This window comes from Lutra lutra, chromosome 8 (genome assembly GCF_902655055.1).
Source record: "Lutra lutra chromosome 8, mLutLut1.2, whole genome shotgun sequence".
NCBI classification, from domain to species: domain Eukaryota; kingdom Metazoa; phylum Chordata; class Mammalia; order Carnivora; family Mustelidae; genus Lutra; species Lutra lutra.
Window position 1 is genome coordinate 40868085 of NC_062285.1, and position 16058 is coordinate 40884142.

The 16058-nt window shown below is 45.2% G+C and overlaps 1 protein-coding gene across 1 annotated transcript; it reads left to right on the forward strand.

The window, feature by feature from the left end:
* The first annotated feature begins 7181 nt into the window (after positions 1-7181).
* KCNA1 (potassium voltage-gated channel subfamily A member 1) lies at positions 7182-15583 on the forward strand. Its single transcript, XM_047742913.1, has 2 exons — positions 7182-7785; positions 8152-15583. Exon 2 carries the CDS (start codon positions 8663-8665, stop codon positions 10148-10150), a length of 1488 nt encoding a protein of 495 aa, XP_047598869.1. The 5' UTR covers positions 7182-7785; positions 8152-8662; the 3' UTR covers positions 10151-15583.
* Positions 15584-16058: the final 475 nt, after the last annotated feature.

Sequence of the window (16058 nt, forward strand, 5' to 3'; positions counted from 1 at the left end):
TAAGTCAAGAGACATGAGAGCCACCCTTAGCTCTCTTTATTACCTCCTTAGCAGGCAGTTCTCTCTTACCCTTTTCACCAGCACTCTAGAATTTCCCTCCACATAGTTTGGGTGAGATGAACCACATCCCATCTCTAGGGAAGAGCCCTGATTTCTTTCACCCAGTCAGTACATCCCAATTTCCTGGCTGCAGTGATTGGCTCAGAGATGAGTAAGCAATACCAGTGAGGACAAGCAGGGTCACTAAAGTTTAATTCCAAAGCTCTTATTTGAGCCATCGGAGAATTGGACTTATTTCCTACCAGACACAAAGTATACACTCTATGGAGTTACTGGTAGCCATGCGTGAGAGTAGAGTCTGCATTCATAAAAGGAAATGGAGAAATGGAGAAAGAAAAAAAATACATCCTAGCCATAAATGCTGAGTGCTGGATATAGCCTTTCCTGAAGTTCCAGATCTGTTTACAACATTCTCAGTTTTCTTAGCCAGTGAATTCTCTTTTTAAATGTAAGCCATTTGGGTTTAAGTTTTTACTTCTATTATCAGAAAGAGTTATAACTAACATGAGCCCCTGTATCTAAATCATATCTCCAAATATTTTCCATAATATTTTGCAAGTCTCTTTAAAATCCTTAATGAGAGATCCTTTAATGAGATTTAATGAAAAAGCTCAACTCAAAATAATTTAACAATAAGAAAACTATTGAATTTCATAATAGAGAGTTTCATGGTAGAAAGGCTTCATGGCTGGTCGATTTAGCAACTCTATGATGCCACCAGGATCTGGGTTCTTTTTCTCCTTCTGCTATGACATCTTCAGTGTTGGCTTAATCTTTCAGGCCAGTAACAGGGTGCATATAACAATGACTCATCCAGACATGACAGTAAGAGTATGAACAGAAAGTGTTTCTACAGCTCTTTCTTATCACTGAGAAAGTCTTTCCCTGAAGCCCTCACATCTCCTTGGCTAGGATTGGGTCATGGGCCAATTTCTCATGAGAGAGCCTGAAACAGTTGTTGTCTCTTCAGGCACATGACTATGGGTAAGAGAATTCCATTAAAGAGAACAAAGAAGATTGGAAGCTCAGAAGGAAACCAGTAGGGTCCACTACAATGAATACTTCATGACCTGGCTCCTGCCAACCAACTTCTCTGCCTTCATCTTTTGCCACCCACCTCTTTATACTTGACTTTCCGTGCAGATTTCTGGTGCTTTTTCTTTGTGTGTTACTTCCTCTTCAGTAATTTGTCTCATAGCTTTCAGCTCAGCCTCACTAGACTGTAGTCTCTGTCTCCTCAACTCAGGGAGTTCATCAGGTTCTGCTTAGGCTCCATCTTCTTGCAGAGCTTCTGGAAAATATTTCCAGGCAACAAGCTAAGATAGGCATAAAACTCACCTCATTTGTTTCTCTTTTCTATAACATATCAGTTCCATCTTGCCTACTCCTCAGTGCTGCCTCCTGTATTTTATCCAGTTTTTATTGTTTTTATTTTTAAATCAAAAATAAAAAATATTTTTATTTATTTTATTTTATTTTCATTTTGTTATTATATATTTTAATTTTTGCTAGTTGTTTATGGTGATAGGAAATGTCTAGCACCAGCTATTCTGCTATGGTTGAAAACTGAAGCCGGCTGTAAGGCTTCCCAATGGTAGGCATTACATTTGTTCTTTTTTCTTATTCTTGAGTTTCTAGGGGCTTCTCTGCCTTCAGTGAATGTTTATTAAAACTGTCTGATGCAATGATTCCTGACCTTTCTGGTGGCTTTCTCTTGAAGTTGGCATTTCATTGAACTTTATGCCAGACACTACTGATCAGTACTCGATTTATACTTTATCCTCACAACAGCCTATGATATAGACACTGCATTTTACAAATAAGGAGACAAAAATGTGAAATGACTGGAGTGACTTGTCTAAGATTTGAATGATTGAATTAGAAGTCATCTCTGACTTAAAAACAGGTTTCAACTCTTCCAGGATAATCTCCTTTTGAGATTTTTGACAAAAAAAATCAGTTATGGACGACCTGGTCCTTAGAAATAAGGTTATTTACATGTACCAAAAATGTGTATAAAATTTGAGAAGGTTCGCAGACCCTTGGAACCCATCCATAGATAAGCCCAAAGTCATCAAGAGGACCCCTGACTAATGGAGCCATCCACACCATTCATTGTCACCTTAAACCCTTGGTGAACTTCTGAACTTCCCTTCCTGCCTGCTAGTGGTTCTATTTTACTGTTTACAATTATACCTCATACCTTAAAGACCTCCACTCCTCTTCTTGTGACATTGTCCTCAGCAGAATCTAAGGTGAGTCCTCATGGGCATATCCTTGCCTGGTAAGACCACTTCTCATGTCATATCTTGCCTTATCAGTACCTAGTACTTAAGAGATCCATCCTAAGAAGGAGGTTATATTTAGAACTAGTTTCACATTTTTCCATGAAAGATCATCAGAACTAATTCTATAATGACTCACTTCCAGGTTTATCTCAAATACTCAAGGACTGAACCCTGAAATACATGGTTTGTCACCACAAGTGAGCTTGGTATTGTCAGGCTATCCTGCTACATTTCCTAATCCTTTCACTTTCCTATTCTTGTGGGTGGTTATTTCACATTTCCTGCCCCTCCCCACATCTTTCAAGACCTCCTTCCCATCTTCACTTTTAGTGGATGACTTTGCTTCCCTTTTCACTGAGAAAATTACTTCTGATTGCATAAGTAAAAGTCTACCAATTCTCACAACTGCATCTACTAAATTACTTGTGTCTGAACTCTGCTATCCCTCTTCTGTTTTCTTTAGACTCACTGTCCTTTTCCAAGGCCAACCCCTTCTTTTGGATCTTCAATCCCATTCTCCTCTTGCCTTCTCAAGAACATTGCTCCAATTTTTCTCTTTTTATTGCATCAACAATTTTTCCTTTTCTACTGAATCATTCCTATCAGCATACAAACATATTGTAATAGCTCTCATCTTTAAAAAAAAAAAAAAGACTTGCCCCTCTTTATCTTCCTTAAGCTTCAACTTCATTTTTCTTTTCCCCATTTACCCCCAAATTCCGAGAGTTGATTTTTCCCACTATAATCAGTTCTTCTCTCTCAATCTCTAACAAAGTCAAATTTTCTCAATCTTGTAGTCAATTGCAAGTTCCTCATTCTATTCATTCTATCAGCAGTATTTAACAAAATTGATCTGTCTTTCCTAAAAATACTACTCATTTTCTTTGACAGACCCTACATTATCTTGGTTTGCATACCTTACCAGTTATTCTTCACTGGCTCTTCCTTCTGGTTCTGGCTCCTAAAATTAGGATATCCTGACGTGGAATTCCTGAACATTTCCTCTTCTCTTTCTACCTTCATGTCCAAGTGTTCTAGTCCAGTGCTCTGGCTTTAACTACCATCGACCCCAGTACTTCCTAGTGGGAGTAATTTTGTCCCTCAGGGGACATTTGGCAGTGTCCATAGACATTTTTGGTTGTCACAACTGGGAGCAGGTGCTACTAGCAGCTAGTGAGTAGAGGCCAGGAATGCTTCAGAACATCTTAAACTTCAAAAACAAAAACACCCTCTACAACCAGAAGGATCCATTCCAAAGATGAATGTGTTAAGGTTGACAAATCCTGATCTACTCAGACCTTCTCTCTGAACTCTAGACTCACATACCCAACTTCCTACTCAACATCTTCATTTGGATATTTAACAGATAGCTCAAACTTAGCTGAAGTTTTGATTCCTTCTGCCTCAGCTCAGGTTCCCTATAAGACAGAACCCAAGGCAAGACTTATGGTTTAATGGAAGGTGTGATCCCCCATGCAATGAAATTAAGGAAAATGGGAAGCGAGATGAGGAAGTTAGGGTACAAATACAAGGTGGTGAGTTACCAAGCTGTCAAATGCTTCACGAGGCACAAAGAGATGCAGCCCTGTCACTAAACTATTTGGTTGTTCATCTCTGAAAAGATTAAAGGAAAAGGAATTTACCTATAGGCTCCATAATATTTCATATCTCCTACTGGGCAAGCTCCCACTGGTCCATTGAATTAATGCCTCCAAATGGCTGTGTTGTTCACCTGGACCTTCTTCCTGTCTTGAGAAACCCAAATCATCACAGTGTGGTCAACCTCAGGAGGCAGAACTCTGTTGCCCATGCACAGCTGGGTGTTCCAGCAGCAGCTGAGGTAGGGTGAGTGGCCGCAGGGCAAGAAGAATGGAAAGGCAGAAAGCATCTGAGGAGAGGCCTCAGTTGTCCACTACAGTAATAACTAAGACCCACAAGGTCTAACACTTCATGTAGCTCATATTCTGGTGAAAGAGAAGCTGTCCAATCCACTCCAGTAAATGACATCACCATCCACCTAGTTACTAAGACTACAAACCTAGGAGATGTTCTTGAAATGTTTCTTTCCCCCACATCCCTAATTCTGCCATCTCTATTTTCAAAATGTAATTCTATTCCAACCACTACTCACAAGCCTACTAGTAACTTGCTTGTTTAAGCCATCATTGCCTGTGCCACTTAATAACCTCCAATCTCATGCCTTATTTCCAGTAGCCAGAATAATCTTTAAAAGTGGCAAATCATATTATATTATGACATGGAACATATTATAATTCTAAATGAAATATTTGTACAGTGGCCCAAGAGGCTCTACATGGTTTGGTCCCAGCCTACTTTTCTGACCTACCTTCTACAACATTCCTTTCATTACTTCTTTCTAACCACATTGGTGTTCATTTGTTTCCCAAATATACTAAGCTTGCCTTGGGATCTTTGCCTTTGCTCCTACATCTATGCTTCTGTTTTCCTATTCCCTTTTCTCTCTCTTCTTGAATTTCTTTGTCCAAATGTTACTTCTGCAAAGGCCCTTCCTGTCCATGCAGATCTATAATTGTTACTCCAGATCCCCTTCTCTTAATTTTCTTTACCTAATGTTATAATGTGTGGTTTATTTATTTATTTTTTTTATTGTCTGTCTCTCACCAGAATGTGAGCTCCATGAGTTCTGGGACCTCACATGTCATAGTTATTACTGTCTGCAATGCTGGAATATGACTGACATATGACTGACAACAAAGGTTGGACTAAGCAAATATTTGAGTGAATACATATCTTTAGACCCCTACCAACTGTGGGCTACCTGAAAGAATGAAGAGTTCTGGGGCACCTGGGTGGCTAAGTCGGTTAAGCAGCTAACTTACTCTTGATTTTGGCTCAGGTCATGATCTCAGGGTTGTGAAATTGATCCTCTCTTGGGTTCTGGAGTCTGTTAAGATTCTTTCCCTCTTCCTCTGCCCTTGCCCCCAAAAGAAAGGAACCATGAGCTCCTAGCTCAATATCCTTCTTCCAGTTCCTTGGAGATACAGTCCTGCTCTAAATACACCTGCTAGGAATGGTGTAAACCTCCAGATTTTATTATGCCTCCTAATAAAACCCTGAGTTTAGGAACCTGGGATCCCATGCAGTCTGCAAATCATTTTTAGTAAGACAATCTCTAAATGCTGAATTGGGGCAAGTGCAATCCACATGATGCTAGGGAGATGACAGCCTTAGAGGCATTTAAAAGAAAGAAGGGTGCTATAGGCAGAGGGAGGCACAAAAGCAGGATAGGGAAGCCCAGTATTGCTGGACATGGTCAGAAAGTGTTCCTCAGGTCTAATAGCGTAAACTCCCATGGGGCTGTAACAGCAGCAACAGCAGCAGCAGAAACTGGGGACTTGACAGTGTTTCAGTCCACAGCTCCTTCTTTCTTTTCTCCCCTCCCCTTCCCTCCCCTCCCTTCCCTCCTTCTTGTAATAAAGCAGTACCGCAGAAAGGCAGGGGACCATGGAGTTTGTAGGATACAGGAATATTGTGTGTGAAAGGTGGGGAAAGGGCAGCGTTTAATATGGGACGGAGGAGTTTAGGAGAACTCATTGTTCGTAAAAGAAAAGTCGGGGTATGGATCCGGAGGTGTGGAGGGAACAAGTACTTTTCTTTTTCTGAAAGGAATGCTGGGGTCTGAATCTGGAGGAGGGATTTAACTAGTTCCGTACCCAGGATCTTTGCACTGCCTGGGCAACCCTGCACAGGCCTCTGCTTTCCACAAGCCACAATAGAGTGGGGAGGATACAATCATTGGCTTTGATTAAAGTGGTGGCTGGTGTAGGCGGGAAGCAACGCGATCCGCGGTGGTGAGAAGGGTGGTCCCAATGCAGCAGGGGAACCAATCAGCGGCGACTCCGGGTTCTTGCGTCCTCCTTGGAGACTCCGTAGCAGTCAAAGTACCAGAGCTGCAGGCTGCCTCCTGGTGCGCTGCGGTCGCCTAGGCGCAGCGCCTCTGGGGAAGCAGCTGTAGCGGCACTCCGAGAGCACCGCGGACGCCCCGGCTCGTGTTGCCCTGCGCCTCTGTGCGGACCCTTTCCGAAGAAGTTGCAAGCCTTGCAAGAGGCTTTGTGGAGGCACTAGGCCGAGAAAAGGGGCTGCGGGAGGAGGGACGTAGTTGGGAGGTGGGCAGGCGACTTGCTTCTCAGATTCGTTCCAATTAGCACCAAGTTGGCAGACAACCCCACAAACCCACGAAGCCTTTGGTTGCCCACAAATCGCATTCTCCGTATTTCAAAATAATCTGATCGTAAGAAAACTTCAACTCCCATCCTAGGTCAAGGGGGGACAGACTCAGCACCATTGCCTCGCAGTAACACTACACAGATAAACCCAGTTGATCAACTGCAGAGCTCTCCCCAAAGTGCGCATCTCTCCCAGTCCAGGGGAGACAAGCTGGGTCACCCCTGCAGAGAGACCCCAGCGGGAGGGGCGGGATGGCACGCAGAGCATGGCGGCAGAAGCCGATTACCGTGGGACTGCACAAACGCAAGCCCATCTGAGGAGTTTTGCCAGGAACACCGCTGCCTGCATTGCGTCGGACCTGACCATTTCCAACGTGCGATTCCTTGGGAAGGTCGCGGCCAGGGAGCGTGCGTGTGCGGGGCTGTGCACCATAAGGGAAGTAGATTGGTGGTCGGCTTTTCTGGCAGCAGGAGGAAAAAGCTGTGCTGGTAAGGGTGGGAACTGAATGACAACCCCCTTCTGCCAAGCCACCCCCTCATATTTTCCATCTACCTCCTCGCTCCTGCCCTCCCCCGCCCTCCCCAACCCACGCCCGAGTGGGCCAATCGCTGCTCCGCATTCCAGGCGCTTTCTCAGGTTTCTGCTGATCTTGCAGCGCCCAGAAATGGACCGAGCGGACCTGCCGCCGCACGCACCCTGCCCCACTCGGAGCTCCTAACCGCTCCCGGCACGCCGCGTAGCCTCGGCGAGGTCCACGCTGGGGTGCGGGAAGCGGAGGAGATCCGAGAGCCATGTAGATCCAGGCTCTTGCTCGCCCGCCTCCTTCGGGATTGAATCAAGGGCTCCCATAGTGTTAGGAGGGGGCGAGAGTGCTGTTTATCGTCATTTGCTTCCGAGCCTCGGGAGAGGGTGGCATTTTGCTTTTCCGCCCCGCATCCTCCGGAACTCCCTGCACCAGCGAGAGGACGGCGTCTCTAGGTTGCTGGCAACCGGTGAGAATGGGGGAAGGGAACGGACATTTCCGCCGTAGCGGCTCGCTCAATCGATTGTCCCACTGAAGGGGCGTAGGACGAGGGGGTGAGGGCGGCGACTTTGCCCCGGCGCCTCTCAGATGCTGCCGCGGCTCCGGCCGCCGCTCCCGCCCGGGTACTGCAAAGGCGACCTGCCGCATTCCTACTGGGGCTCTCCTCCGACTCAGCACCGCCCCTGCGCCAAGCCGGCCGGCCAGGTAGGGGGCTCCCCAGTCCGGGGCTGCAGAAGCGCGGGCAGGGGCGCCGGGTGGGGGAAGCAGAGGGTGTGGGGATGCTGCCCGGCACCTGGAACTCCCGCGGCGTCTCTCGGCGCTTTCCCGATCTTTAGTTTAACGGAGTTGTAAACAGATCGGTTGTCGGGCATTGGGGAAAGTGGGATGGAAGAGCCCAAACTTGGATTTCCGGGTGTCTGCGTGTGTCTGTCTGTGTGTATGTGCTAACCCTAGCAAAAGTCCAGTGCTTTTTAAAAAAGCTAGAGGTCTGTGCTCTTCGGTGTCTGTAGGTCCGTCCCATCTGAATGCTTCTGATTTTCTACCCCCGTATCACTTTCTATTTCTCTGCAGCGTCCATCGATCGCCCTGGTGGGAGCTTAGAAGGCGGCAGGCGAAGAGGGGTAGGAGGGGGGAGAGCCAAGGAGAAGCAGAGGGGGTGGCAGGCGAGGGGATCTGCTGAGCTGGCTCTGCACCCGGTCCTAGGAGGGCTCACGGAAGGGAGGGGAGGACAGGGTGACCCCCGAAGTGATGGCTCGGTCCGCTAGAACGGCACTGCGCTAAGGCACCTCGGAGCAGGAAGATACACCAATCCTCCCCCCACTCCACCCTCGGCAAAAAGCTACACCCAGGGCCGCAGGCGAGGGGGATTCCAAACTGAGTAAAAGGCAGGGTGGAGGGGAAGGTAAGGAGAAGTGAAGTCACAGATCTCTCCACCTGCTGGCTTTGAAGCCCTTTCCCCTGAGCGTGGGGAAGCTGCGCACTCCGGTGGGGGGGGCGCTTGGGTCCCCCCCACCCCTCCTCTCCCGCTGCTTCCCACCCCCGGCCTTCTCCTGGTCTCTCACCCCTGCGCCCTGCTTCCACAATGACGGTGATGTCTGGAGAGAACGTGGACGAGGCTTCGGCCGCCCCGGGCCACCCCCAGGATGGCAGCTACCCCCGGCCAGCGGAGCACGACGACCACGAGTGCTGCGAGCGCGTGGTGATCAACATCTCCGGGCTGCGCTTCGAAACGCAACTCAAGACCCTGGCGCAGTTTCCCAACACGCTGCTGGGCAACCCTAAGAAACGCATGCGCTACTTCGACCCTCTGAGGAACGAGTACTTCTTCGACCGCAATCGGCCCAGCTTCGACGCCATCCTCTACTACTACCAGTCCGGGGGCCGCCTGCGGAGGCCGGTCAACGTGCCCCTGGACATGTTCTCTGAGGAGATTAAATTTTACGAGCTGGGCGAGGAGGCCATGGAGAAGTTCCGGGAGGACGAGGGCTTCATCAAGGAAGAGGAGCGCCCCCTGCCCGAAAAGGAATACCAGCGCCAGGTGTGGCTGCTCTTCGAGTACCCTGAGAGCTCGGGGCCCGCCCGGGTCATCGCCATCGTCTCGGTCATGGTCATCCTCATCTCCATTGTCATCTTTTGCCTGGAGACTCTACCGGAGCTGAAGGATGACAAGGACTTCACAGGCACCGTGCACCGCATCGATAACACCACGGTTATCTACAATTCCAACATCTTCACGGACCCCTTCTTCATCGTGGAAACCCTGTGCATCATCTGGTTCTCCTTTGAGCTGGTGGTGCGCTTCTTCGCCTGCCCCAGCAAGACAGACTTCTTCAAAAACATCATGAACTTCATCGACATTGTGGCCATCATCCCCTATTTCATCACCCTAGGCACCGAGATAGCCGAGCAGGAGGGAAACCAGAAGGGCGAGCAGGCCACTTCGCTGGCCATCCTCAGGGTCATCCGGTTGGTAAGGGTTTTTAGAATCTTCAAACTCTCCCGCCACTCTAAGGGCCTCCAGATCCTGGGCCAGACCCTCAAAGCTAGTATGAGAGAGCTAGGGCTGCTCATCTTTTTCCTCTTCATTGGGGTAATCCTGTTTTCTAGTGCAGTGTACTTTGCCGAGGCGGAAGAAGCTGAGTCGCACTTCTCCAGTATCCCCGATGCTTTCTGGTGGGCGGTGGTGTCCATGACCACTGTAGGATACGGTGACATGTACCCTGTGACAATTGGAGGCAAGATCGTGGGCTCCTTGTGTGCCATCGCTGGTGTGCTGACAATTGCCCTGCCCGTACCTGTCATTGTGTCCAATTTCAACTATTTCTACCACCGAGAAACTGAGGGGGAAGAGCAGGCTCAGTTGCTCCACGTTAGTTCCCCTAATTTAGCCTCTGACAGTGACCTCAGTCGGCGCAGCTCCTCCACTATCAGCAAATCTGAGTACATGGAGATCGAAGAGGATATGAATAATAGCATAGCCCATTATAGACAGGCCAATATCAGAACTGGCAATTGTACCACAGCTAACCAAAACTGCGTTAATAAGAGCAAGCTACTGACCGATGTTTAAAAAGCCAAGCAAGCAAGCAAACAAACAAAAGCCCCACTTAGTAGCTTGAAAGACTTAAAAACAAAACAAAACAAAACAAAACAAAAAACCAAACAACAAAAACCCTAGTGACTGACATCACTGTTTGTAGATACTTTACTAATTAGTCTCTGAATGCTCTATTTAACTGTCAATGCATTGTTGCATTGCGGATTTTGGGGGATGACGAACCAGAAGCTTTCAAGATACAAGAAAAGAGAAGCTATTTTCATTTTATTAAAAAAATGGGAAAAGAAAGTGTATTTTCTAATACTGGTTTAAAACAATTCAGTCCATGAGCTAGTCTAGGTAAACTAAAATTCATATGCTTCCCCATACTGAGACTTTTTTAATCCTTCGGCTTCTTTAATTTTTTTTTCTTTTAACTAGAAACCAGATGATCATTTAGAAAAATAAAATTTCAGTTTGCATGGGACTCCATTATAAAACTTTTGCAAACTGCACAGCACATTTAAGACAGTGCATCTGATGTATTATATGTAACATGATATACCAGCCAAAATGGGCAATGAACAAATGTTGTTTTTATTTTGACCAACCTAACTGTATATGACAAGGTGAAAACACACACACACATGCAAAATTACTTAAGACTGGTTCATGAAGCACCTTATAAATCTGATACTGGTCCTGGTCTTTAGAGATATTCCCTCTGCCCCATTCCCCTTCTAATCCAAATTCTTCTCTAAGAAAAAGATAACTGAATTACATTAACTGATTCATCTGCAGTGCTGCTAAGTTCCTCAACTGCAGGTGAGCCAAACACAGGTCTTTTCTCACCAGTCCTGCACTCTGAACCCTGGCCTCCAGAACTGGATGTAAAACCTTAGCCTCCTTATTGCAAGAGAGCACAAATGGAACTAAATGTAAGCATGTTTGAATCTGATCATATTTATTTTATAATCGCATGCCAAGAACGTTAACTCAGACAATAAGGGATAAGCTTACGTTGGAATCAACTCTTCTAAAAATACATCCTTTTTCATTTGCATTCACCGAAAGTGCACTCCTTCATTTATCCACTATTTTATTAGCAAATAAAGTACTGTATTTAAGTGCATATGTTAGTCAGATGGGAACAATAACTTTTTGGAGCTCAAAGCATGTTCTCTTATTCAGCATTATGGCCTATTTGATTAAGGTGTACCTTGAATTAATTAATGCATGATTTCAGTAAAAAAAATTTAAATCATATAAATTACAAGTTTGTGGGATGAAGACCCAAAAGAAATAATGGGGGGTGGGGGGTGGGGGGCACTCAGTTGATTTTCCTGTCTTTGCTCAGGGAAATGTCAGGTTTCTGTGCAGGTGTAGGCAGAGAGAGGACCAATATGCCCATCCCTTAAAGGGAAGCTATGTGGAAAACTAAATAAGTCATCAAGGTATATATAGCAACACCTAAGAACAAGTATTCTTTCTAGCTGAAAATAAACACAAGCAAAACAAACAAACAAAAAAGGTGCAATACTGCATGTTTTTTGGTGCATTCTTAGGATGTAAGTGAACATGTTTATCTCTTGTATGCATCCAAAGCAGAGCTGATTTCTTTTTGCAGTCATGATTTGAAGTCTGTAGAGACTTCAGCCCTCCCCTTGAGGCTCCCTGAAGAAACTCAACCAATTGATTTAATAGTTGCTTAGTGCCTTTATCCTGTACCCACAGTGAACTGCAGAAAGTGCCTCCATTAATACAGCTGAGATGTTATGTAACAAAAGGGAGGAAGGGTTGAGGCACAGATATTTTGCTTTTGCTTTTTCCACCCTCCCTGTCTCACTTCACCACTGTGAGAAGACCACACCATCTGAAACCTGGGAGAGGAGAGATCCAGGAGGGTGCTGTCTCTCTGGCCATCCGCTGGACTTGGTCCCTTTGGCAGCCTGATCTGGGATGTAAACTGGGACCCGAGACCCATCTTCGAACTGGACATGAACCGGGAACTTGTTTTTTCCCCTCTCCTCCACCAGAAGCCAATATTCAGTTTTGGGGAATTTGTTTTCTGTCAAGGGCCGCTCTGGACTTGCAAGGCTTCCTCAGGTCCAGCATAGTGTTCCATGCAAAGCTCCTTATTTCTCCTCTGTTAGCAAGAGCACTCTGCAAATCTCTGATTGTCTGATCTTTTCAGGCATCAGTGTGGATGTGGGAACACTGAATTCATAATAACTTTTCCTGGGCCTTCCCTCCCGGCCCACTCCTTTTAGATATTTTCTATGATGCTCCTATGATCTTTCCGCCTGGCAGTCACTTCACAGGGTGAGCATCTAACTTCTGCTGCCCCAGGCACTCAGCCCAGAGAATGGTGGGGACCCTGAGTCTAGCTGAAAGAGAGTCACATAACATAGGCCTCTGGGGGCCCAGCAGCTGTCCACCAATGGAGAGGCACTCACAGCCTTTTAAGGACACCAAGGTGGGGAATCTTCATTCTGCACTTAGCATGTGGCTGCCTGCTGCTGCCCACCTTACATTCCTGCCCTGCTTCTTCTGGAAATCTTCCCTGTTACTTCCAGCCCTTCCCCCACCTTATCCTAGAACTAGCAGTGAGGCAATAAACCAAGAAGCTAGAGTAACACCCAGGCTGGCTGACTCAGTTGAAAGAAAGAACATGGATATTTTGTTTTCCTGTGTGGCTTTTGTGAATCTGTAAGACTGATGTAACATCACGGAAGACAAGGGGCCAAGGATTGCACAGCATCTGACCACAGGGCATTAAACCCTCCCCTGTGATGTTTCCTTCTCTTTTGAACCTTGACTCATCCTGGCTATTCCTCTCCTACCTGCTTAAAAGTCACCAGTTGGGGAAAAAAAAAAGCCAACCTCCCCCAAATTTCTGGGGATATCTTGATCTTTTAATTAGACTTTGAGGTCTAGGACACACAGAACTTGAAACGCTGCACTCTGTCAACAGCAATAATCCACTCAGTACTATGGGATGGATGGGTCAGAGGATGAGAAAAATGGGACCAAGACTGATGAGACTGGCTTTGGCTACCTGGTATACCTCTCATAGATTTGCTGGACTGGGGTTCTTCTGCATGTGTTACAAGAAAAAGCGCTGCATGCATGAGCCTGTCAGCCTGGGATCTGGGATGAGTTGTTATGAAGTTGGGTGGTAGGGGGGAAATGAATGCTGTTTATCCATCTGTAGCTCATTGCAACCAAGTCAGTAGGAATGGAGTACAGGGATTATCTGTGTAGCATAGGCATGCAAAGTTTGACAAAGCTCTTACTTACCCCTTGCACTGTAATGTGCTGAAATGTTTTTGTAGACCTGAAGGTGCACTTAACAAAACTGCCTATTAAGGAATGACTATCTTTTGGTTTACTTACTTCATTTTATTTTAGTGGGCTTTTTACCTTTGAATCCCCATCCTCGGTCTTGAGCTTTCATGGCTCATGTCCTGAATACTTGTTTTCTCCAGAAGGAGAGACTTCTGACATGCTAATAGCCATAGCTCAGCTCTTCCAGTGTTTCAGGGCCCTAGTTCAATAGGGTGGCAAGTGGAAGGGTTGGGTCCCACCAGGGCTGTTAGCCATCCCAGCATCTCTGAAGTGGTTAACTCACCTCAAGTGATCTGAATTCGAGAGACCAAAGACATTAATTCCCTCTGTCCTCAGATTTAGAGAAGTCAGATTGTAGCTAGGAAAGCTTTTTGTTTTTGCATCTCTCCTTCCCCATCTGTGCACAGCCCTCCCTTGCTCCCCCCTTGAGAACTGAGTACTGATTATCAGTTAAAGTTTCATTTGGAGTGTGTTAGTGAGTTAGCCTAGCAAAATCAAATGAACCAATGGCATATTCTTCTGGAATATGGCTGATGGACAGTTGTTTCTCCAAAATGAAATTGTACATCAGGTTTAGATTCCACTGTGGTAGAAACAAAGCACAGGTTATATCATAATCTTGACTCACTTGGGAATCAAAAAACAAAGAGGCAAACATGTAAATGGTAAGTGAGCAGATTTCTTTAAGTAGGAATTTGATTTAGTCCATAAAGGGCCTTCTTTATGTTGTATAGAGTTACAGGTTTTTCAAATTGGTTAACATCTGAAGAGTCAGTAAAAACAGTTTCTTAACCCTCCCATTTAGTATAGGAGACCTCAAAACACATGCTTTTTAACAATTTTATAATTAAATTCCTTGTTTGGTAGATTGCCTTGAACACAAAGGAGAAAGAGCACATCAGCTGAAGGCAGTTCCCCATTTTCTTCCAGGGACAATTCATTCCTGGGAGAGGTGAGAATTGGTGGGTGGTAACCATCCATAGTATAGAATTGTTAGAAAGAATATTAACTGCCAAACAGCCATTTTACTTTGCTGTTTTGTCAAGAAAAGATGGAATCTTTTGATGTTTTTGTTCATTTCAAGAAGACAAGTAAACAAATTAAAATTTTTAAACCAGACACAACCCAAGCTGAATTGCAATCTCTCATCCACTGTGTGGTGTCTTAATATTCGTATTTATATTATGGAATTTCAGGGTATATGCAAACATGTTCAGCATGACTCAGGTAAACCTCAGAAGAATGTATCTTACTTATCATTTTTGTAAAGAAGTGGGCAGGAGCTGAGTTGTTAACCAAAACTGTTGCATTACCTTGGGTCACTGTGCGAACTCATTCAGGGTATAGGTGTAAATCTCAAAAGTCTTGGGATCCAATGCCAGTCTCTTTGCTCAGGCAAATTGACCATGGGCTTTCTTGGGAAGTCCAATGTGTACATAAGGGGTGAGGCCCTGTTGACCTCAGGACCATTAGCTTTAAGGAGATTAGCCCTAGTCCCAGTGATTTTTATGAAGGAGCTAACTAGGAGTTTACTTTTTATGACATGAGACTTCACAAAGTTTAGAAGAGTTTTGTACCATAATCAGAGAAGAAGAAGAAATGGTGTGAGGAAAGAAAACAAAACAAAACACAAAAGACCCCCTGCAAAATATTCCAGGTCAAAAGTTGTCTCCTCTCCAAAACCTGTAGAAACACCTTTCTTCTCTTCAGTGCACAGTCTGGGAGCTGTTTACGCAGCAGCCATAAGCCAAGAGCATGGACTCTATATGACATACCTCCAGCATTAAAGATATGGTATTACCAAGGTTAAAAACTAAAAATTGAGTAGTATTAATTTAAAGTGCACCATCAGGACAACAAACCATTGAAGCTGAAAAAGCACTACTTTATTTCTTGAGTTTGCCAGTTGCTTAACCCTTGAGTTAAGGATGTGTCTCATTTTCACCTGCTGTGCGTTTCCCCTGCCCTGTTTAATATGTCAGGTAGAGGACATTGAATGTTATGAATTGAGAACCTAACTGAAGCGCATAGTTTCCATCTATGCAATTTTACTTGCTTCTGTCACTTTACGATCTGTTCATATTTGGCATCAATTAAAGATAATTTTTAAGGATCTTATCAAGGACTTTCTTGACTGGTTATTTGTCTCTTGTTTAACTGGTCTTTAGGGTGGTTTTTCCTGTGGGATATCTTTAAATAACATCATGAATCTGAGATAAAATCATGAAGCAACCTGGTTTTCTGTGAAACTCATGTACTATATTTCCTGTGCAAGGAAATGCATTGGGGTTGAACCTTGATAATAAATTCATACTTTGGTCTCAGGTAGGATCCCCAGGAGGGGCCTTTGGAGTTTGGCCTATGAAAGCAGTGGGAAATCAAGCTCTGAAAAGGGGGGTGGGAAAGAAAGAAAGAAAAGAAAAGAAAAAAAGAAATGAGTCCCCAGGGAGTAAAGTAATTGATTATATTCGCTTCAATTGTTTTTTATTTGAAATTGTATTTTTCATTCACAGTCTAAGCCTCTTAGAAAGGATAGTGTGCATGACTGTGTGTGTGTGTGTGTGTGTGTGTAACAGTGCTGTGATCTGGCATC